Genomic DNA, 25,493 nt, shown 5'->3' with positions numbered 1-25,493 from the left:
CATTATGACTGATTTTCAACACCATTTTCCTCCACTATCTCATTTTCTCTTGATGTTTTTTACTGTGCTGAAATCTATCAATTTCAGTATCGAAGCATACTTACCAATTGTAGCTTCACAATCCTCTGAGAATTCTGAATGTTCTTCATCCTCTGAATGATAAAACTCCTCTCATCTCCATTTTAACTGGTCTACACCTTATTCTGAGATTGTGTCCCCAATTGTAGCCACCTCCCCTTCCCACACCTCAACACTAGCCAGGTGAAGGAACCATCACACATAGATTCTTCAATCTAAAGATTTTGTATGTTTGACTGAGATCATCTTGCACTCTTCTAAACTCCAGAGAATTTGGGTCCATATAATAATTTCTCATAGAATAGTCCCTCCATCCCTGGAATTAGTTTGGTGAACATGTGTTGCACTTCTTCAGTAGCAAATATATTTTTCCTTCCGTAAGAAGTCAAAACTACTCATAACAATTCAAGTGTGGTCATGTGAAAGCTCCATATAACTGCAGTAAGGCATCTTTGCTCCTAAGCTCAAATTCTATAATGATAAAGGCCAACAGACCGTATGCCACCTCAACTATTTGTTGTATATACATGTTAACTTTTAGTGACTGAATAAAAAAGAGATTCTAGTACTTCTCCTACGACTGATATTAGGCTAACAGATCTGAAGCTCCCCATTTTCTTTTGCTCTCCAGTCTTAAATTAGTGCGATAACATTAGACATTTTCCAATATTCCAGGATCATTCCAGAGACTATAGAATTTTAGAGATGACCACTGATGCATCTCACCCCCTACAGACTCATGAACAAGGACATTTACATTCCTTAGTTCAATGCTTCCTAGCCCCTCTCTACTAAAAACAATACTGCAGTTGAATTTTCTCAAAAGTAAGTTACATGTCAAGTTTGGGGAGTTTCATGGAAGGTTTTCTCATGCAGTTTTACACTGCTCACTTTATTAAGTGTACACCACACCCTCAGCAGTACGACTATTGCACTGTCTTGCTCTCAGCAGTGAAATGCCTGCTTTGAACTTCTAGCCTTCACGGCTTGGGTGCAATATTTAAACTTCAGCTGCAAATTTGTCAAATGAGTCTGCTCTGAAGTAGCCCCCAAGATTACTACAGATTCCTCCATTACAAAATGGAGGAATCCTCAACAATGTCACAAAGAGGTAAATGACTTTGACACTCTGTGTGTTAAGGGTAAGTACTATCATCTTGCCACTGCTACTTCATATTCGTAATACTGCCATTTGATCTACTTTTTACCAAGACTCGTAGTCTACCACTCTCAATATTGTATCCAACATCTTCTTCAATGGCTCTCAACCACCCCACCTCCCAAACTAACAATCTTTCCTGCCCTCTGTGCTTCCCATTAATTCAATTGGACTACCTCATTATCTTTCCTGACTGATACAGAATCAGCACCCTGACTGACCACAGTCATGGAAAGCTGCTTGAGTATCTGTCTAAAAGCAAGGAAGAGATACAGTGAGCATCCAAACCGTGCTCAGTTACTTAGCACCAGATAAAGCAAACTAGGAGCCCTGAGATACATCCTGTTCCAATGCATGTAATGAGAGCCTATCTCTGCATATAACAGATTGGCAGTAGTATTACAATGTAGGGTGTATATCAGCTCCAAATTGCAGACCTGTATTTAAAGTGAGTCCCAAATTTGCCATACTGGTTTTAGGCTGGTGCTTTGCCAATCCAGTCTCCATAGTCGGAGGATGTAGTCAGTCACTGCCCGTGGAGTGTGCTCTGATATGTGTGGATTGCTGGCCAACATAGAGGCCTAGCGGAGGCCCTGGTGAGCTGTTGCTAACAGGTACCCATTCAGACTTTCATGCTGGGAATTGTCATCATCAGTTTCTCTCCACTGTTTGGGGCAAACTGCATATACATTCGATGAAATTCGGTAATGATAAGACATTAACACATGTAAAATAGGCCCCTCACCACTCACTAGTAAGAGTCTCATCTAGTTGTTAAAATCTTTGGTGGAACATCAGATATTTTTTCCCCTCAGTGTTGAAAATGTTGTTTTTCCATTCTCACCATATTTTCTCAACTGACTCACCATTGCTCACGTTGTTCAGAGCTTGGGATAAAGCAGCACTCTAAATTTTTGTTTTTCTTTCCAAAATGAACAACCTCATTGATTTCCCATCTATTCTCCTAGTTATGTCCTCAAAAGCTCCAACACTATTTCCCTTTCATAAATCCATGTGAACTATATCCAGTTCTGCTGTTATGTTCAAATGTCCTGTTAACAAATCCTTTATTATAGATAGACTTATCTAGCATAGTAAGGTCAGGAGTGAGAATGTTTGCTAATAATTGCACAATATTCCGCACTATTTACAACTCCAGTAGTTTAAGAAGCCAATTCAGCTCAACCAGTGAAGCCCATACCTCACGACTGAATAAATAAATTCTAGGATTTCTCCTTTGATTGATGTTAGGCTAACAGATTTATACCTGCCCATTTTCTTTTGTCCTCCATTCTTAAATTGTGTGGTTACGTTAAACATCTTTCAGTATGCCAGGATTATTCCAGAGATTATCGGGTTTTAACGAAGAGCACTGATGCATCTATCACCCCTGCAGTCACATCTTTCAACAGTCTGGGATATAGATCATCAGGTTGAACAGATTTGTTCACATTAAGTCCCATTCATTTCTCTAGCGCTACGTTTTTACATACATTAATATTTTGTAGTTCCTTGCTTGCATTAGCCTCTGGATTTACCATTATTCTTGGGAGGTCTTTTTGATATCCGTGAAGACAGACACAGTGCATTTGCTTACTGAATCCATATCTGTTTTGCCATGTCCATTGACACCACCTGCATATGTACGATGTATGACTTAAATTTGCGCATTTAAGTGGATACAGCTTTAAACTTGGTGTGGTTATGAAGTGGGTGTTGGGGGTTGGTTGTAAATGGGGGAGGGGATGAACTATCCTCCCTCTCACCAACACCCCTCACATCCTTCCCATCACTTTCCACCCTCTGTCCTCCCTCCCACCTCCATAACTACCACCTGTCTTCTCTCCTGTCCCTCAATGCTCTAACTCCCACCTCCACACTTCACCTTCCTCCTGATCCTCCTTCATCACCCCCCCTTTCTGCGTGCTCTTCTCTTCCCTCACTCCCTCCTTTTCCTCATTCCATCCTCATCCTCACTATTCCCCTCCTGACTTTGTCTATGCCCTAAGTCCACTCCCTCACTTTGGCCTGCTGAACTCCATTCAGTAGGATGCTTCTATTCTGCACATTTGCAGTTCCTTTGTGTATAATCTCATTGAAATTCTACAGGATGTGTAACATTTCTGGAAACATCATACATAATTACAAGTGAAACTATGTGTTAATAGACACTGGCATTTGTTTTTGTTCTTCTCTTCCTTTTTTTTAAAAAATTGATTCATGAGATGTGGATGTCACTGGCTAGGCAAACATTTCTTGCCCATCCCTAATTGTTCAGAGGGCAGTTTTAGAGTCAATCGCACTGCTGTGAGTCTGGAGTCACATGTAGGCTAGACGCGGTACGGATGGCAGTTTCATTCCCTAAAAGACATTAGCGAACCAGATGAGTTTTTAGGACAACTGAGAACAGTGTTGCTGGTCATTATTAGACTCTTATTGTTATGGTGGGATTCAAACCCGGGTTCCCAGAACATTGTCAGGTCTCTGACTTAACAGTCTAGTGATAATACCCGTACCACCACCTCCCCCACACATAGCTGTAGACGTTTTTAAAGTCAGTTTTTATGTTTTGTGCTAAGTTATTGCTATATTAAATGTACTCTTTTTTTAAAAAAACAATCTCTTTCTTGGTCTTTTACCATGATGTGGAGGTGCGTGTTGGACTGGGTGGACACAGTTAAAAATCACACAACACCAGGTTATATTCCAACAGGTTTATTTTGAAATACTAGCTTTCAGAGCACTGTTCCTTCATCAGGTAGCTGTGGAGCAGAATCATAAGGCAGAGATCTTTTAGCAAAAGATCTCAGTGTCATGCAACTGAAATGATATATTGAACAAACCTAGATTGTTGTTAAATCTTTCACCTTTTAGAATGGATTGCAGGTTTCGGTTCATTAATATGTAAATTCCAGAACTTCTTTCCAGTCACACAGCATGGTGGCTCAGTGGTTAGCACGGCTGCCTCACAGCGCCAGGGTCCCAGCTTCGATTCCAGCCTCGGGCAACTGTCTGTGTGGAGTTTGCAAATTCTCCCTGTGTCTGCGTGGGTTTCCTCTAGGTGCTCCGGTTTCCTCCCACAGTCCAAAGATGTGAAGGTCAGGTGAATTGGCCATGCTAAGTTGCCCATAGTGTTAGGTGCATTAGTCAGGGGGAATGGCTCTGATGGGTTCCTCTTCAAAGGGTCGGTGTAGACTGGTTAGCCTGTTTCCACACTCTGGGGAATCTAATCTAATCTAATCTAAGCTACATTCTCGAGATAACTTAAGGTTTTATTAAAAAAAAAGTGACGTTTCAATTCAGACAATGAAGGTGTGAGGTTAAAACGTTACGTGCGTACACTGTTTGCATTGACTGCCTGCAAACTGTGTGCTTTTTGAACAAAATAGAATGTATCTGCAATTACAATTCTGCAAATGCACATTCACCCCAGAGACTTATATGTGTATGTGTGTGTGTGCGTGCATGTGAGGGGGAGAGAGAGATTGTGTGCGCATGTGTGTATCTGGGCGAGAGTGTGTATTGCGTGTGTGCATGCTTGGTAGAGTGTATGCCTGAGTGTGATGGAGTATAAGCCTGTGAGAGGTTATGTGCCTGGGTGAGAGTGTAGGAGGTGTCTGTGTCTGAGAGAGAGCGTGTGTATGAGAGAGGGTCTGCGTGAGTGTGAGAGTATGTAGGAGTGTGTGTGTATGTGTGCTTGTATGAGTGTGAGAGAGTGTAGTGTAGTGAGGTCACCTGTAGTGTGCCATGAACCTCAGGTGCCGGTTGAGTCCATCATCATTGGTACTGAACGTGGGTATCAGCCTCTGCTCGGCCACTCTGCGTTGTTGCATATCCTGAAGTCCGCCTTGGAGGATGGTTACCCGAGGGTTCGAGGTCAAATGTCCCTGACCGCTGTACGCACACACACATATAAGTCTGTGGGGTGAATTTGCATTTGCAGAATTGTAATTGCAGATCCATTCTATTTTCTTTAAAAAGCACACAATCTATAGGCAGTCAATCCATATAACATTTTATAAATTCCTACTTTGGATATAGAACCAGTTGGGCTAAAGTTTGGGATACAGACAGACTCTAACCTCACACTTTCAATACATTGTCTGAGCTAAGATGTCATCTTTTTTAAATAAAACTTTAAGTTATTTCGAGAATATGACTGGAAAGAAGTTCTGGGATTTACGTATTGATGAACCGAAACCTGCAACCCATTCTAAAAGATGAAAAACTTAACAGCAACCTAGGTTTATTCAATATATCATTTCAGTTGCATGACACTGAGATCTTTTGCTATAAATTCTGTGTCTTATGATCCTGCTCCACAGCTACCTGATGAAGGAGCAGTGCTCCAAAAGCAAGCACTTCCAAATAAACCTGTTGGGCTATAACCTGGTGTTGTGTGATTTTTAACTTGGTCTTTTGCAGAAAATCTTTCCAATCCACATGCTTTTTTAAACAACCTTAGAAGTTTTCTTCTTCATCGAATAACACCCTTGATGGCTTCACAGTTCTATGTCTGAAATAGCCTGTTCTCCTTTTGTTCCTCTGCATGCTGCTCTGAGAAAAATATCTTGCATATATTCGAAGAGTTTGTACTTTGCAACAATTGTACTAAATAGTATTACCTATTTACTGTAGTCTATTGAAATCCTTCACGATTGCTGTATTATCACTGTTAGGTTCACTTCTGGTTAATTAATTCATACTGTGCTTTGTATTTTCATTGACGCGTGGTGAACTATAAACAACTCACATCAAAGTTTTCTGCTTCTTTTGAAGCGTCGGGGCGTCGGAGGCTGAGGTTTGCAGAATTATGAGGGGCATGGATAGGGTAAATAGGCAAAGTCTTTTCCCTGGGTGGGAGAGTCAAGAACTAGAGGGCATGGGGTTAGGGTGAGAGGGGAAAGACATAAAAGAGACCTAAGGGGCAACATTTTCGCATAGAGGGTGGTACGGGTATGGAATGAGTTGCCAGAGGAAGTGGTGGAGGCTGGAAGAATTGTAACATTTAAGAGGCATTTGGATGGGTATATGAATAGGAAGGGTTTGGAGGGATATGGGCCGGGTGCTAGCAGGTGGGACGAGATTGGGTTGGGGTATCTGGTTGGCATGGACGGGTTGGACCGAAGGGTCTGTTTCCATGCTGTACAAATCTATCACTATGACTCTGTCTGGACCTGGGGGTGCGGGGAGGGGGCGGTAGCTAGTACGGGTGTTTCTGTTCTGTGAATGGTCAATAAGCACTCACAATCAGTCTGGTTCTTTAAGATTTCATTCTTTATTTCTTCATATGGCCAGGTACAGAGCATCCCGAAACACAGAGATTGTGTATATCTGTATTCCTCGGAGGAACTGCACGCATGGCTTAAAACAAAAACATTTTGATACTTTCCTTAAAGAAGGGTACAGGCTATGACCGCACAGTACATTCAAACAATTACCAATCAATACGCAATACTGCTTTATTTGACAGTTACTTGGTCCAGTGATATTTCCTGGGAACCAATTTTGTTTTCCAACACTGAGGCCAGCGTTATCTCACTAACCGAGCCATTGCGCCTGCATCTGAAGGTCAATTAGGCTGGCCAGTAATGTCTTATCTAGTCCACTTATTTCTATGCTGTAAAGGGACCATCGTCTGCTATTCTTTATTGAAGCAGACTGTGGTTAGTCAATTATGCAGCTATAGCAGAATTAGCAATTAGTAACTTAAAAGCCATTTTATGCAGCTTTAGCAGAATTATCAGTTTGCAGCCTAGAAGCCATTTTATTGCTGCCTAAGTTATTAAGAGCATCTGTTAAATGGTTGTTCCTGACAACTAGTTACCTCAGCCTGTATTCAGGTTTCAGATCCTCACTTTCTGCCTCTTAGTTCCATCCAAACATTTTCTGCATTTCGAACTCGGGTCATATTTTCAAAGGTACACCTAATTAACAAAGCTACCCCGGCACCTTTACCCAGCTTTCTGATTGTTAGGTACCCTTAGATATTCATGTCTCAGCTTTGGTTCCCGTGTAGCTATGTCTGTAATAAGCATGAGTGTATACAAATTAATTTCTATTTCAGCTCTCAATTCATATGAATTATTGTGCATACCATTGATGTTCAGATACAGAGTCCTTAATTCAGGTTTTTGTGACCTCTGGTCCTCTTTGCTGACATGCTCTTATGGTTTCAGTCATTGGCTCTTCCTATCATCCTCTGTTTATCTTTACATTTATTGCTACTTTTATCTATAGTCTTGCATTTAATTTGCACAGTCTTCCCCTCAATAATTCCTTACTCTTCCTGATTAGTTAAAGCCCTCTCTACTTCCCTACCTGTATCATTCATGAGTACATTACCTCCAGCAAGTTCAATTGAAGTCCATCCCAACAGAACAGCTCCATCTTTCCAAGGCTGCGGTGCCAGTATCTCACAAATTGGAACCTACTTCTCCCACATCTGTCTTTGAGTAATGCATTTTATTCACTAACCTTCTGTACCCCATCTCAATGTGCATGTGGCTCAGGTGTTAATATCCCACTTGACAGTAGTACTGGTCAAATCAGATCCCAGAGGGAAACCTGAACCATAAGTTTTACTTTCGGAATCTGTTTACAGTCAGAGTCAGTTACTCAACGTATTCACAAGAGACTAGTAATGTACTTTTTAAGAAAAGGATATCCAAGTTTTCTACACATACAAGGAAAGAAATGGACTCTTTTTTTTATGCTATATAAGAGCTGGTTGAAACAATCCTATTACAAGATTCAGAAGCAAGGATTCAACTCTTTTAACACAACCTTACAGATATACAAACCTGAGTGAAGGGTCACCCAATTTCCACTTTAAAGTTCCTAATCAAATTGATTTGGGCAAACTCCTGCATTCACTGTCGTTAACTATTTCTTCAGTTAATTGTCTTACTGAATCCCTTAAGCAACTGCTAATGCAGATCATTTATTTCTTAAAATGACACTCAGGACTTTAGTCTATTCTGCCTGAACTGTTTTGGAGACAGCTATTTTTAATTGTGTTTCCCTTTTTTATTACACTCTTTGTCTTTCTCCTCTCTTATCCACTCCCAGAAAAATCTTAACAACAGTCAATGCCATTCCAAAATTTCAATCTGTGGGACATACTTCACTACAGTTCTCCAGTGGTTTTTTTTTGCTCAGTACTTCCACTTACTCATTCTTAAAGATTGACAAATCCCTCCTAAATTCAACAAATTTCAATCTCAGATGAGCTCCACTTTGTTATGATTCCAGTTAGTGATAATACAGTGAAGTCCGATCCAAAACTGAAGCCTGGTTTGATAGACCATAAGTTTTATTTTGGTAATTTGTGTGTACCATTGTACTCAGTTACTGAACATGTTCACAAAAAGCTTCTAACAAAATGTACTTCTAACAAAAAAAAGGTTATTAAAAAGAACTCTTTCACATTGTGCAAAAGTATTTGAAATAGTCTTATTACACATATTAGAGGTGGAGATTCAACCTTTTTGCCCTCAAAGAATAATCCAGCAGATGCTCAAATGTCAATGAAGCATCTTCCTGTTTCCATTTTAAAATTAACTTTCAATGAGTATATCTGTAATTGCTTTCTGTTTGGTGAACTTCTGTATTTTAAAAAAATTCTGACTCTTCCTGAAACCCTTAATCAATCTAGTAACGCTGTTTACTGATTTCATAAAAAGAGTTGCCTGAACTCTGCTTCCACAGCCTTCTGTTTCTGGGCATTTCTGTTACTGACATTAATCTGCACAGAACTTATTTTCTTCTGCTCTGCCTGTTTTGAACACTGCTGAAGTGCATTGCTGCTATTATAGGCCATTTGCTTTCTGTATGACCTACTTCTCTCTCTGAAAGAAATTTACATACTCGATGACCTTCTAGTTATTTCTGTCTTTCTAAACCCACATTTTCTCTCTCTTTTACCATTGTTCACACTGCACTCAACTATTCTCCTCTGTAGATTGAAAAGCTTCATTTAAAGGTATATAAACAGATTTCCAGACTTTGGGGAGACAGGCCGCCTACTTGTGGAACGTTTCAGAGAACACCTCTGGGACACCCGCACCAACCAAGCCAACCGCCCCGTGGCTGAACAGTTTAACTCCCCCTCCCACTCCGCCAAGGACATGCAGGTCCTTGGCCGCCTCCATCGCCAGACCAGGGCAACATGACGTCTGGAGGAAGAGCGCCTCATCTTCCACCTAGGAACCCTCCAACCACAAGGGATGAATGCAGATTTCTCCAGTTTCCTCATTTCCCATCCCCCCACCTTTTCTCAGTCGCAACTCTCGGACTCAGCATCGCCTTCTTGACCTGCAATCTTCTTCCCGACCTCTCTGCCCCCACCCCCTCTCCGGCCTATCACCCTCACCTTAACCTCCTTCCACCTATCGTATTCCCAATGCCCCTCCCCCAAATCCCTCCTCCCTACCTTTTATCTTAGCCTGCTTGGCACACCTTCCTCATTCCAGAAGAAGGGCTTATGCCCGAAATGTCGATTCTCCTTCTCCTTTGATGCTGCCTGACCTGCTGAGCTTTTCCAGCAACACATTTTTCAGCTCAGATTTCCAGACAACCTGGAATCACTCTCTGAATTTAAAACCAAAACCAAAACGATGACCCCCAACTCTCTCAATCTAGACAAATCAAATCAAACCTAAACCAAACATGGTTCTGTCCACTTTAGAGCCTAAGTTTCTAAATAATAAGAACTTTAAATCATGAAACCTGAATCATAAACCTTCTTAACACAGCATTAATTCAGACATTATTGAGTTTAAGGTTCTGCCTTTGCATTTAGATCCTTGCTTTTCATATTGCCATTGCATGAACCTCCTTCCTAGTCTTACCCATGATATTGTAACAACTTGACAATGACAACTGGATTCTCCCCCTCCCATACAGTGTCCTGAACCTTTCCACTGGACAGGCAACGTAGTCATCTATTAGGTTCTCGCTGTTACGTGCTAAGAATAGTTTCCATCACATTCCTTTTAACATCTCTGTTTGATTAGCTTTCTGCATCACCATACCATGATCTGCAAGCTCATCCACACTATAACCTTCGCTTTTGTCTATGTAAGCTGCAAGGACATTTAATCTGTTGGACAATTGCAAGGACTGAGACTCCTTACTCCCAACTTTGTGCCCCCCTTTACTGCCTGACTCACAGTCACAACCTCCTGTCTCTAGCCACTGACAAAATCAAACAAAGCTAACCTAAGTGATGTGACTGCCTTATGGAACAATAAGACCAGGTAACTTGCCCCTTCCTGATGCAACGTAATGAATGAAGTTTAGCCCACAGCTCAAACTAGTTGAGTTGAAGCTCCTTCAGCTGCAAACGTTTATCTGCGGTACAGTTGCCATGGACTGATATGGCTTCTAATAGCTCCGATATGCTGCAATCATGTCACATTACCCCTTTGGCTTCTTTGTTGTGTTATTTAAATTTGCGTATTTATTTCAGTTAAGTTATAGTTCCCCTCATCAACTAGCTCCTGACTTCACACTGTACACTGAAGTAGCACTCAAGTTATATTTTACATCAACTACTTCTGATATCCCCTTTAATTTACTTTCTTTTAAAATGTGCTAAGATCTAAAATATAGGAAGATAAAATAGTTTTAGGGGTTTGTTCACTATTAATCTATCACTACATGCCCTCTTGGAACAGATGATACGTTATCACAGACTTTAGTATTAGTGAAAGCACAAAGTAGCATTGTTGTAGTGTTCCAATTGTTTTTGAGTTTCTTCCAATTTATGAACAAAGAGTCATTGTTTTGTGATGACCGTGTAACACTTTGCTTTCCAAACTACATGTAGATCACTAATATGTTTATGGAAATTCCTTCTTTGTTCAGATATAGAGAATGGTGCTGATGTATTGCTTTTTCTTGGAATTGCTAATAGAAAATTATTTTTGCTTAATTTGCATTGGGTGGGATTTTCCTCTGGCAAGAAATAGCAAGAAAGGCAAGTGATGGCTGCATTAGTACTGGTGAGACAGCTGCTGCTGCCTCAGCTATGAAGTTTTAGGCAGGAAAATCAATGGGAGACATCCCTGATCTGCAACAAATAACAATCCTTCAGTGATAAATTAAAGGCCACTTAAGAGCCTCGACCACTGGTTTAATTACCTACTGTACCGGCAGGCAAGAAGAGTTACTGTTTTCCTGATAGAGACACCTGTGTGTCATGTTGGGGAAAGGGGTCCTCTTTGCCTAAATCTGGGAGAAGTTGAAGATTTTGCTGAGGGGAAAGGGTGTGGCTGTTGAAAATTACTCCATCCCCGATTCTGAAAACATATCTAGCTGTGAGTGTAGCCTCATGATATCCCAAAAAGGCACACTCATCTTTTCACGAGTACAGCTCTTTATGTCTGTGTTGCCTGGGCCTCCAGTCAAGCTTTCCACTCACTGTTGCTGCTGAGCTCTGATTCTGGCTATACAGGATTTTGTTGGCAAGGCTCCGTGAATACTTGGAGCTTAATCTGTGCTGGAATTGGGTGATTGTGGGAAGGACTAGCCACTGATGAAAATGTCACCTCATACCTTGTGCAGTCAGCACCTAATCTCAGCCATAATTTTAAAATTTCCCAGTTATCTGTTGTTAGATATGCTTTAATCATCCTGTTCAGAGATTTTATTTTATACCAATGGGGCAGGTCTAATTTGAACCCAGGTATCCTGGTTCACTACTGCAATGCCAAAGAGCTTACTTATCTGTTGTTAATGATTGGGTTGATATACAGCTCACCTTCTCCTTTGCAAGGGCAACTATAGACAGACAATGAATGCTAGCCCATCAGTGATGTCCACATGCCACGAGTGAATAAAAAAAAGTTAAAGTTTCAGAGCTTTTAAAAGATACAGGCTGTGTCCGCTTGATGAATGTCCAACTTATGAATGTGATCCTATACATGAGTGTAACTTCAAAGACCCAACATACAAATGTTTCCTGTACTTACGAATAGCTGCTTTGCTTTGTCCTGCATTGTGTTCTGACTTGTGCACAAATCGACTTCCAAATGGATTCCAGAATGGAACCTGTTCACAACCCTGAGACTACCTTTTTTATTCTTACAACCAAAGTGAATCATCTCTCACGCTTCCTCACATTAGAATCTAGATGACACCTTGTTGCCCACTCACTCACTTAACCAGCCAACATCTCTTTGCAGCCTCTCTGTGTCCTCCTCATGTTAATGGCTGAATCACTTTGACACACAAATACTGCAGTATTCACATTGCCTCCCATCCTCAATTTTCTTTGGAATTCACCTTGTCCAAACATGTTTTTGCACCTGTCTTTTCATGCATATTCAACACTTTAAAGTTAAAAATGTTAGAAAGTTAATCTTATTGTGTCCATTTTATGATATAAACAGGTGTAGTATGAAGCAATTTCGGAGATCAATGTTGAATGCCAAAGAATGCCTCAGCAAAAATCAACTCAATATTGGGTCATGATTTTATTCTGGCGTCTGCAGCAGCCACAGATACGTGCTTTTTTTTAACCTATTTTTCCTAATCAACCAGTTCAGAAATGTTACTACACACTTCTGGAGCAGGTGGGACTTGAACCTAGGCCTCTCAGTCCAGAGTATGGACACTACCACTGCACCACTAAAGGGCCCTTAAAGATGGCAATTTCCATCCTTCAAGGACACTAGTGAACCAGATGTTCTTTTTTTCCCCCAACAATCGACAATCCACCACAGATATTGCGTCATTCCTTAGCAGAAACACCTGATTAAGAAACATTGGGCTGGTCTAGGCAGAGATGTCAAGCCTCCTTTGCTTGGGTTTGCTTGAGTGAGCCGAGCAAGCAGCTGCCACCCAGATAATGAGTCACATGGAAGAGGCAGGTATTCTGTTCATGGAGAAATGATAAATGATAGGAGCCTGCTTTGATAATGTTGCTGAGGCTCAAAGCTTAAATTTGAGCCTGTGTGTGACCACCTGGTTGGAATGGATACGCCATGTTCATTTGATACTGAAAAACATGCCTTGAGGAACATCCAGTTCTAAATCATCACCCTTAGACATAGAAAAAGTTTCTATTTATGTGTGAGCCCAAATTATGTGTCATTAATGTAACTAGAGGGAATTTAGAAGAAACTTCTTTATGCAGGGTGTGCTTGTTGTCATATTACCTAATAATTGTTAACTTCTCTATCTTCAGCCTTCCTTCAAATCTTCCTGCTCTCCCACCATTTCATGAGGATCTGTCTTTGTCCTCTGCTGATTTCTCATCAGTATACTGTTTGCTTGTATTATCATTCAAGAACAAGTTGACGGTTTCCATGTGTGCGCTGAAGACACTCAACTCTACTTCACTGCCAACTCTCTTGACCAATCATCATAAATTGCTGTTCTGTTTAAATAAAGTGATTATCTTCAGTCATCACCACAAACTTTGTTCTCTGCTTTGGATTCAATGTCCAAGGCTGCACCAGACTATTTGTCATGTTGGTGTCATATATGATTCCAAACAGTATTACCAATCATATATCTGAATCATCACTATAACTGTTGATTTCCAACTCTTAACAAAAAAATCGCTCAACTCCACAATTGCCTGATCTCATTTTCTGATAAAACCCTCATGTACATTTATTGCCTTCATAGGCATAACTATAACAATGTATTCCTGGCCAACTTCCCTTATTTTAACCTCTGTAAATTTAAGGTGACCCAAAAACCTGCTTCCCAAGTCCTTACTTGCATCAACTTGCATTCACCTGTCACCCCTATCCTCAATGATCCATTTTACATGCTGATTGAACAACACCATAGTTTTAAATTTTTTAAACTTCAGCCTGAACACCTGAAATGTATGTTGAAAGTCTGCCTCCGATCTGATAAATAGTAAATTATTTAAGGTGGTGGTTAGGCGGATTGCTTTGGTAAGATCTCTGAACTGTTGTTAAAATCCAGTCCATGTTTCAAGAATATATTTAATATCTCAGTGTGATTTCAACTTAACAGAAAAACAAAGCCATTCTTATAACTAATCAGGGTCAAATATAAACCATCTTTTTGTTAACGGTTATTGCTAATCAAGCTTTAGGTTTTAAGAGAGATTGGGGTGGGGACGCAGTGGCATGGTGGCTCAGTAGTTAGCACCAGGTTCGATTCCAGCCTTGGGCAATGTCTGTGTGGAGTTTCTACATTCTCTCCATGTCTGCGTGGATTTCTTCTGGGTGCTCCAGTTTCCTCCCACAGTCACAAAGATGTGCAGATTGGGTGGATTGGACATGCTAAATTGCCCATAGTATCAGGAATATGCAGGCTAGGTGGATTCTCTGCTTTGGACTTGCTGTCCAAGGCTGCACCAGACTATTTGTCATAGTTGCACAACATCAAAACAATTTTCTCCATGTTTGTTACCTACCCCACGTTCCTCGGTCCTGTTTTGTATGGATTGCTCCCAGCACAGTCAACTGATTTCATTGTCCATTCACCACAGCTGCCCCCGAACCCACCGCACGCCACCAACACCACCATCGGCATAATATTTTTCAGTTCATTGGACGAAGGATCATTGGATTTAAAGCATTAACTGTGTTTCGTTTTACAGATGCTGCCAGACTTGCTAAGTTTTCTCCAGCACTTTCTGTTTAGGTGAAGTAGTGTTGTGAAACCAGAATTCTGGTAATAATTGATTAGTTTATGTTTATCTTTGTAGGTCTATGCCACAAAAGACGTAATCCTAAGTGGAGGTTCAATAAACTCACCCCAGCTTCTTATGTTGTCTGGCATTGGTAACGCAGATGACCTTAAAGCATTGGGAATTCCTATTGTTTGCCACCTTCCTGGTAATAATTTAAGTATTCAGAAAGAAACAAAGTATTAATTTAATTAATTTAATCCAGTTTCTGCTCTGATGATTGTTGTAACTGTCTTATTCCTAGGTGTTGGCCAGAATCTGCAAGACCATCTGGAATTGTATGTACAGCAACAATGCACTGAACCTATTACTCTATACCAATCTCAGAAATCATTCAAGATGATCAAGATTGGCCTGGAATGGCTTTGGAAATTCACAGGTAGAATTTTGTTACCTTTCAGTGATTGGACCTTGAAATAAACATTAATACATTAGGCTCATAAGAGCATGAGTAGTCAGTTGACCATTTGAAATTGTTTTATCATTCAGTGTCCCAACAGTAATCCTGGAATGGAGCAATCCATCAAAGAAAATAGTCACAGCTTCATAATTTGAAAACTTCATGAGCCACCTTTAAATTTTCATTTAAAAGTTTTCATTATCGGAATTAGCATACCAGCAGGTCATGTCTGGGGTTTTTTTGGTACTATCCATGTCAATGTTGGCAAAATATGGACATTAGTTTGTACTGCCGACACAACTATAGCAGAAGTAGAATGAGATTGTGGATTATTGGCAACCTAACTCCATACCCCTGCCGTTGCTCTGCGTCCCTCAATACCTTTGGATAACACAAATATATCAATTCCTTAAACTTAGATTTTACAATTGAAGTAGCATCGGTACTAGTTTGTGGAAAAGATGTTACAAACTTCTACTTCTTTCGGGGTTAAGAAATGTTTCCTAATTTTGTTCTTGAAAAGGTGGCTCTGAGTTTGAGGCTATCTCTCTGATTCTTAGTTTCCCAAAATTAAACCAAATTAAGTCAGAAGAGTAATGCAAGGATTATGGGATAGAATATCATTTATGCTACTAAACTAGAGCAAATTGGATGCACAGAATAATCATTGGAGCAGTTAGAATTCCACTTGACTCAAACCTAATTTTAAAGTCTGTCAAGTTAGATGCCTAGTGTATATTTCTCAACAATAAGCAGAGAAGAATTTCAGAGTCTAGATTAGAATGGTGCTGGAAAAGCACAGCTGGTCAGGCAGCATTGGAGGAACAGGAGAATCGACGTTTCGGCAAAAGCCCCTAATCAGGAACGAAGGCAGGGAGCCTCCGGGGTGGTGGCCCTGCACATCCACCAATGTCATTTATTGTATCTTTTGCTCCTGATGCGGTCTCCTTTACATTTGGGAGACTGGACTCCTTGCAGAGCGTTTTAGGGAACATCTTCAGGACACTCGCACCAATCAACCCCACCGCCCCGTGGCTCAACATTTCAACTACCCCTCCCACTCTGCCGAGAACATGCAGGTCCTGGCCCGCCACCACTGCCACTCCCTCACCACCCGACGCCTGGAGGAAGAACGCCTCATCTTCTGCCTCGGAACACTTCAACCCCAGGGCATCAATGTGGACTTCATCAGTTTCCTCATTTCCCCTCCCCCCACCTTACCCCAGTTCCAACCTGCTAGCTCAGCACCATCCTCATGACCTGTCCTACCTGCCAATCCTCCTTCCCACCTATCCGCTCCAACCTCCTCCCTAACCTATCACCTTCATCCCCACCTCCATCCACCTATTGTACTCTTGGCTACCTTCTCCCCAGCCCAACCCTGCTCCCATTTATCTCTCCACCCCAGAGGCTCCCTGCCTTAATTCCTGATGAAGGGCTTTTGCCCGACCAGCGATTTTCCTGCTCCTCGGATGCTGCTTGACCTACTGTGCTTTTCCAGCACCACTCTGATCTAGACTCTGATCTCCAGCATCTGCAGTCCTCACTTTTGCCCAGGGAAGAATTTGAGGCTGTTGTTAAGTATATAAAAGTTTTCAGGTACATCCTGGCAGAATGTTCTTCCTGACTTCTCATTATGTTAAATTTTAGAAAAATTTTATGTTTGAAATTTACCTGGGTCTGCTAAAAGTAATCTGCTAAAAGTTCCTTTAAAGATGCAAAGGGGCAGGTATAAAGGCATGATACAAATGTAGTATTTCTTTTTGAGGCTGATGTCAGAATACCTTCAGGTTACTCAAACTGGTATGTGTTCCTACCTTCATTTAGAAGCTTATGAAATGAGTTTTGCACTCCAAGTTGATGGAAAATAGAGATTCCGTTTCACCCAGAGACTTGTACGGCAAACATAAGATGAATGTTACACAGCTCTCCTTAACAAAAATAATGAGTGGGGTGGGGTGACAAAAATCTTCAAATAGTTTAAGAAATTAGACAATTTTAGGACTCGGGAGCTGTTTCTCGAAGTCAGTGAATCAACCTGGATCAGGTATCCCTAGTACGTATTTATCTTGCAGCATAAATGATCTAATTTCAGCATATAAGAATTTTACCGTACCTCCAAATAAGACAGCAAGAGTCTTAGTGATGTATTTGCTGTATAATAGCTCTGAAACCAAAGCAATAGATAATAATAACAATTTGCTTTAATTAAACCATATAAAATCTCAAATTTAAAACATTAATTGTGTAACATCATAAATGAATATGTTTTTTGAACAAATTCTGTACTCCTATGACAGCCTGTTTTCGTTACTGAATGAAGTAATTTTTAATGCAACTGTTTTCTTCAGGTGAAGCTGCGACTGCTCACTTAGAAACTGGTGGGTTTATCAGAAGTCATCCTGGGGCAACTCATCCTGATATTCAGTTCCATTTTTTGCCATCACAGGTGATAGATCATGGACGTGTTGCGCCTAACATGGAGGCTTATCAGGTGAGCTCTTAATGTGTGTGTTTTCTTAACCACTAAAAGGCTGCAAGTTAAAGTGAGCATATGTAAATTTCCATTGAAAGTGTGACCCTTTTTAATTTGTTTGACATTCATAATGTTACATTGTATTTTACATTCATAAACTACTATCATTTTATGAATCAAGAAATTTAGCATGGCAACATTATAATGACTTTACATAATTAGGTGTGTAACTTTAAAATTTTTGGAATAATTGTTAGCAAATGTTTATTGAGCCTTTAGCAGTTGCAGCAATAATAATTAAAAATAAGAAAAACTATAATTTGAATTTGGTTCAAAACCACCATGAACTGCTTGAAATTTTCTATCATAGCCTCTGACTGTTGTATAAAACAGACTAATATATTTCTCATATTCATGACCTTTTCAATTATCTTACTAAGGTGGTTATATATTGTATATGTCTTGCATAAATCAATATAAGAACTTCATGCACTCTAACTTTAGAGAAAGTATACAAAGCACTTTTTAAATACAAGTTTAAAAGTAGTATTAAAACTTATTTTTTCAAACACAACTAGAAGCATTTAGAAGGAAGTCGAGATGATATTCTTTGGGTGATGACTGAATTTATGTTGTTTTTAGTTTGAGATTGATAGGAGTGATTGGTACATATTTTTATTATTGAATTATTAAATTTTTCCAAGAGGAAACTGGTGTGAATATATGTTCCATGGTGAAATGGTCTTTTCTTTCCCCTTGTGCGTATTTAGTTATTCTTAAACTGTTAACAGATCTTTCTTGCTATCCACAGTAAAACTTTGGAAATGTTTGTTTATATAATAATACAATTGACTGGTTTATTTTAACTTAGTTTGAAAATGTTATTTAATGTATTGAATTCCAAGTCTAAAGTGATGGTGCACGTTTATTTCAGTAATTCTGCAAGTTCTAAGTTGATAATGTTAAGTGTCTGGCAGAGATTAGAAAGAGCAAGTGAAGAAAGTTTTTCAACTTGGTACTCATGCACACTTATTTCTAAGTACTTTTCTAAGTGGAATTGGAAAGATATTAGGCTATTTGCATGATCTGTTTATTATCCTAGAAATGTTTTAGAAGGATTGTAAGTGAGCAAATTGTAAGTTAAGAAGTAGTGATGCACATTATGATCAGAACCTTATATTTTCTTTTGTGACTTGGATTGGATGTGGTGACTCCCAAATCATAGGGAACATAGGAACATGAGTATGCCATTCAGCCCCTTAAGCTCACTCCAACATTCAATAAGATCATGGCTGATCTGTGACCTAACTCAATCTACCTACTTTAATCCCACATCCCTTAATAACTTTGCTTAAAAAATTATCTATCTCAGATTTAAAACTAACAACTCATCCAGCATGCACTGGCATTTATGGACTAGAGTTCCAAACATCTACTACTCTGAGTGTAGAAATGCTTCCTAACATCTCTCCTGAATGGCCAGGCCTGTATTCTTGGGGTTAGTATTGACCAAAAACTGATATGATTAGCCACATAAATACAGAGGTACAAGAGCAGGTCAGAAGCTAGGAATCCTGAAGCGGGTAACTCATTCCTGACTCCCCAAAGCCTGTGCATCTTTTACAAGATGTGAGCCAAGAGTATGTTGGAATCCTCCCCACTTGTCTGGGATGAGTAGAGCTCCAACAACACTTGAGAAGTTTGACACCATCCAGGACAATGCACCCTGCTTAATTGGCACCGTATCCATAAACATTCATTCCCCCCACTACCCATGCTCAGTCGCAACAGTGTGTACCATCTACAAGATGCATTGAAGAAATTCACCAGGCTAATTTGATAGTATGTTTTAATTCCACGACCACTACCATTCAGAAACACTAAGGCAGTTACACTAAGTGAAACATCATCACCTATAAGTTCCCCTACACCGTTCTGAGTTGGCAATATTTTGCTGTTCCTCAGTGTCGCTAGGTCAAAATCCTGGAAGTCCTTTCTTGGTGGTGGCATTGTGAGTGTGTCTACACTAAGCGGATTGCAACAGTTCAAGAAGGCAGCCGGCCACCTCCTTCTCAGAGAAATTAGGGATGGGCATTTAATGCTGGCCCAGCCAGTGATGCTCACTTCCCATGAGTTTAAAAAAAAGGCAAACTGCTGTACAGCCTTATTGAATAGATTCATGTGTGGTTTAAAAAAAAAGATAACTGCAATTAATTATATTACAAATATAAGACTTATAAGATTGTGTTTGGGACTCTATCTTTAGTTTAGGGTGAAAATAAATGCGATCTTTTGACCTGTTCTGAAATCTACTCAGCAACAGGCCAATGTAACTTGGCTGTGAAAGTTTAAAGGGAGATCTGAGCTGTTGTTTGGAAAGAAGTGCTCACTCTTGGCAGTAACAAAAGCAGCATACATATTTACTTGCTTAGAGTGCTTTCTTTCAAAGTCTCAAGAAGGTGTTGACCATGTTGGGTTGCAATCAGTTATGCTTTAAACTATCTATTTACTTTCAGGATTAAAGAGAGTTGGGGGCTTGAGGGTTTTAAATCAGATTTCTACCTGAATATGTGCCCTGTGACCTCCCATGAAACAGGCTTTGGGAGGGGTAAGGGTCCTTGGTAAGCCATTGTAAGAATGTGTTGCAAGTTTCCTCTTTAAAATGTCACTGAATTTCTCAGGCAGTGCAGTGTTCCAGGAAAGGGAGAGTAGCTAGAAGCTGAGTTATTGCTACAGGTAACTGTGCAGGAATGTGGGTGGAAGCTTGCACTCGAAATCTTCTCAGAAGAAATTGAAACAACACTGGAAGATTTATCTAGCTTGTGCTAGCGGAAGAATCATAAGGGAAAAGCCCTCACTGTGGAAGTGGGGTTTAGTAGAGACTAGGGTGGGCAAGAAAAGGGACAACAAGTAAACCCTCAGGAGCTAACAATCACTTTAGATTAAGTCCAGGAAAATCGCAACACTACTGTGACAGCAAATTACTTGGGCTGAAAGTGTTTACTATGTGTAATGTTTTGCTCACTGAAACATATATGACCTTTTTGTTCTACTGTTACTTTTGGCCTATTTGAATTTTCGTTTTAAACTGTCAGTCCCATCTAAGTAATTGAATGTACTTGAATTGAATGATTTGAAAAGTTTACTGAGTTCAATTGTTACAAAAATCAGGAAATGACGAAGAAGGTGAAGTCAAGATATAACTGCAGAAATTACATGTAATGTTCTGGAGGCTAAAGTCAATGTCAATTTGAGCAATGTCAATTAGGTTAACATGGAATAGAAGTTTGGATAAAGACAGGAAATTGTTGTGGTTTGGGGCATAGCCATTGATCCTCTGAGCTAACCAGTAGTCTGAAATGCTTCAAACACAAAGCGAAATGAAGAGAATGGAGTAAAATGGTTAAATGAGTAAATGTTGTGTAATCTGTTGAAAACTAATTAGACCATTACACAAGCCTCGCCGTACCAATGGAAAATCTTCTCAGTATGCTGGTATTATCTAACAGAGATAGTAACAAGGTTAAAATTGTCTATGGACTTGACTCAGTGATTTATCAATAAAGGCTCACCTAATTTGATTTTCAGTGTTTCAAACATTTGGTATGTTTTGTGTTTTAAAAGATGTTTGAAGGTCAGTTTGCTACCGGACACAGAATCTCTTTTATGTAATTTAATTGAATCATTATTTCCTTAGCGGACTTATCAAAAAAATGACCTACTGTGTACCTTCAAGCTGATCTTCTGAATTCTTCAAAATATTTTATTTGACTCTTTTGTTAGGTTCATGTGGGCCCAATGAGACCCACAAGTGTGGGTTGGATGAAGCTCAAGAGTGCAAACCCCAAAGACCATCCAGTTATTGAACCAAACTATTTATCGACAGGTAGTTATCCCTTTCTATTTTAGTCATAATAAATTACTGTATTTATACATTTGGTGAAGTTCAGTCAATATGTGTTTGGTGATATGCCATAAACTATAAATAACTTATTTAAAAAAGAGCTGAATTTCCTTGATTAGGAAATAGTGAATTTCTATTGTAGTTTTCTCAGCATTGGTTAGCATCAATGGCTGGAATTTTCTAGGCTGTTTATGGGATGGAAAGGCTAGTCGAATGGTGCAGGATTGCTTTGGGAGAGGAGGGTTAGTTGGGAAGTTGATGTCCCATCATTGCTGTGCCATTTTGACATCAGTGAAAAACTGACGGAGTGTGGTGACTACTCAGCAAGAGCTGATGGTCTCCCAGTAGGGCCCAATAGTGTATCCTGTCTATGAAAAGGCCCTTGGAGACAGTGGCTGTTACTGCGACATCAATGCTGCCAGTACTCCATGACACCCCTGACCCCAATTGTGACTGCCCTAATTTATTTAAATCTCTTCAAGGATGCCCCTGTCCATACAGCTGGAACCTCAGAAATGGCCACTGGCATCAAGGGCACTATTGAGCTACTGGCTCTCTGGTTAGGTTTAAAACTGTTGGGAACTGGCCAGACCAGCAAAATACTACTCTGGGTCCCATGTGTGCTGACATGGTGACACTTCCATATTCCACCCTTCAAATGGAATGTTTCAACATAAAATAATTCTCTTTTGGAATTTTGACAAGAACATCTTAGTTGCAGAACACATTTATCTAAAGCAAAATAAGCTCTGATTTATATTTACATATTTGTGTAACATTACTTTGTTTTAACTTTTGGTCTCATTGAAGTAATTGATCATTTTTGCAGAAACTGATGTCCTGGAACTCCGTGAATCAGTGAAGCTAAGCAGGGAAATTTTTGCTCAAAAGGCATTTGATAGATTCCGTGGTCCAGAGATCACACCTGGAAGCCATATCCAAACAGATAAGGAAATTGATGCATTTGTGAGAGAAAAAGCTGACAGTGCCTACCATCCATCATGCACCTGTAAAATGGGCCAACCTTCTGATCCCATGGCAGTTGTTGACACCGAGACTAGAGTTATAGGGGTGGAGAACCTGCGGGTTGTTGATTCTTCGATAATGCCAAGTGTTGTTAGTGGCAATTTAAATGCCCCTACAATCATGTTGGCTGAGAAGGCTGCTGACATCATCAAGGGGTGTCCAGCACTTTGTGACAAGGACGTTCCTGTTTATAAACACAAATCTTAATTTTTGACAATGCAAAGGTGACACAGATTTAAATTCTCTCCTTTTGCGTGAGGAAAAAAAATGATTTTTTAACCAATGGACAAAAGGTAGAATATTTAAAATTGTACTCAATAAAATGTGAAAACCCCCAAATTTTTGTTAATGACCTAATTGGTACAAAGTAGAATGTTTTTGAGCCTAATTTTATATCTTGCATTCTTTGTATCCTTTCATTTTCAATGAAATATTTCTTCATTTAGTCAGTTAATCACATTAAATATCATGTATTTCACCTAATATTTGTATCTCATGTTATGTCTGATATCATTGTTCAACCCTAGGCAAGATGATAAGGCTTTTGGTTTGCTTATGCATCAGTCATGCAAAGTACACACAGTGATATAACCCATTGGTTAATATCCAAATTTGTCGTTGATTTATAATAGCTTAACGGATACTGCTGTAGCCTTATTCAAATATTCAACTGTTGAGAAAAGTTGACTCAGTCTGCTTCTGTACTGTGACATCTATTTGGTCTATCATGTCTGTGCTGGTCAATGAAGATCTGACTAGACTAGATTAGATTAGATTACTTACAGTGTGGAAACAGGCCCTTCGGCCCAACAAGTCCACACTGACCCTCCGAAGAGCAACCCACCCATTCCCCTACATTTACCCCTTCACCTAACACTACTTTAATGTTCAGAGTTTCTGATTCAACCATTCTTTTAGACAGTGGCTTTCAAAATCCCACCACCATCTGAGTGAAAAAGAAATCACCTCAACTTAGCCTTCTACCTTTTAGCTTAAACCTTTGCCCCCTTGTTATTGGTCAGTCTGCTAATGGAAAAAGTGCCTTTCTATCCAACCTATTTCCACCCTTTGTAACCTTATATGCCTGTGTTAGATCCCCTCTCATTCTAAGCTACTTCAAGGAAAACAATCCCAGCCTATCTAATATTTCCTCATAGCTCAGACCCTCTAGCCCTGGCAACATCCTGGTAAATTTACTCATCACCCTCTCTCGTGCAATCGCATCCTTCCTTTAATATGGTGATCAGAACCATATACATTACTCCAGCTGTGGCCTGACCAGTGTTATATAAAGTTCCATTCTTCTTTGTTCTTGCGTTTGTTAGTCGAGTCATAGAATACAAGTATTCAATGTGCCTTCTTAACCATCTTATATACCTGCCCTGCTACCATCAGGGATCTGTGGATGTGCACACCAAGGTCACCCTGACCTTCAGTACATTTAGTCCTCAATACCAAGAGGGATGGGGAGCGGACTTCCTACATGTAAAAAATGTGGATACCGCTAAGTCCATCTCCTATGTATCCAATACACCCTCCAAATAAATATATATATGCCCTGTATTGTTCTAAAAGCATTAATGGATGCTCACACCCATTGGCGCAGGAGGTGTACATGTTGGAAATACACTCACGTGTAAAGGAATACATTTGTATACAATCCCAATGTTTCAGAGATGTTTCAAATCTTTTTGGTTTGGCTCAAAATGGAATGCGGAGTTGATCTCACAAGTATGCAGATTCGTGGGTACCAAATCAGCAGATTGAATGGACTTGGCAGGGTCCTACCATTCATAGTGTAATCCTTTGCCTTGTTAGCCTTCCCCAAATGCATTACACATCAACTTTTCCAGTTGTATTTCATTTTTCCATTGTTCTATCCAGTTGATCAGTTCATTGATATCTTCTTGCAGTTTCTGGCTATTCTCTTCACTATTTACCACCCTACCAATTTTCATGTCATCTGTGAACTTCTTGATCATATCTCCTGCATTTCAGTCTAAATTGTTACCACAGACAGCAAATTCCCTAGCATCTACTCTGTGGAACTCCACTGGAAATAGACTTCCAGTCACAGAAACATCTATCTATTTTAGATCTGATGTTCCACTTTGTCTTGGATCTCATGGGCTGTCACTTTCTTGATCAGTCTGCTGAGGGATGTTGTCAAAAGCCTTGCTAAAGTCCAAATTGAATGTATAATCTTCAGCAACACTCTTGATACTTACTCAAAAAATTCAATCACATGTTAAACACAACCTTCTCTCAATAGATCCATGCTGACTATCTCTGATTAATCCAAATGCTGATACAGTCTCTGGATTAGAGGTGTTGGAAATGCACAGCAGTTCAGGCAGCATCTGAGGAGCAGTAAAATCGACATTTCGGACAAAAGCCCTTCATCAGCAACTCTAATCCAGAATCTGGTTTCCAGCATCTGGAGTCATTGTTTTTACCTTGCTGATATAGTCTGTTCCTCAGAATTCTTTCTAATAACTTCCACGCCACCACTTCACCAACTTAAGCAACATTTTGATTTTAAAATTCTAACTGTTTCAACTAGAATGTGGCCTTCCAATCTGCCAAGATACTTACACAGTTTAAATTCTGCCTTGCACATCCTTCATTTTAATTGCCGACAGTGGGCTTTTAGCTGCCCTCAGCCCTAAGCTCTGGAATTTACACCTTAGTACCTCTTTACCTTTCCATTTTTAATACTGTCCTTAAAACCTAAGGTTTTGGTCATATGATTAAATATGTCTCCAGATG

At 39.9% G+C, this 25,493-nt stretch overlaps 1 protein-coding gene across 5 annotated transcripts in view; it reads left to right on the top strand.

The window, feature by feature from the left end:
• Positions 1 to 23,207, top strand: part of chdh (choline dehydrogenase) — a 97,722-nt gene extending 74,515 nt beyond the window's left edge. For all 5 annotated transcript variants that reach the window (XM_072582301.1, XM_072582299.1, XM_072582297.1 and 2 more), the window contains 5 exons: positions 14,937 to 15,066; positions 15,163 to 15,297; positions 17,670 to 17,812; positions 21,578 to 21,680; positions 22,528 to 23,207. In XM_072582301.1, coding sequence (XP_072438402.1) covers positions 14,937 to 15,066; positions 15,163 to 15,297; positions 17,670 to 17,812; positions 21,578 to 21,680; positions 22,528 to 22,931 — 915 coding nt within the window. In that variant the 3' untranslated portion in view covers positions 22,932 to 23,207. The remainder of the gene's footprint in view (positions 1 to 14,936; positions 15,067 to 15,162; positions 15,298 to 17,669; positions 17,813 to 21,577; positions 21,681 to 22,527) is intronic.
• Positions 23,208 to 25,493: the final 2,286 nt, after the last annotated feature.

This window comes from Chiloscyllium punctatum, chromosome 12, assembly GCF_047496795.1.
Source record: "Chiloscyllium punctatum isolate Juve2018m chromosome 12, sChiPun1.3, whole genome shotgun sequence".
NCBI classification, from domain to species: domain Eukaryota; kingdom Metazoa; phylum Chordata; class Chondrichthyes; order Orectolobiformes; family Hemiscylliidae; genus Chiloscyllium; species Chiloscyllium punctatum.
Note: the sequence above shows the minus strand (reverse complement) of the source record. Positions and strands in the feature narration are given on the sequence as shown.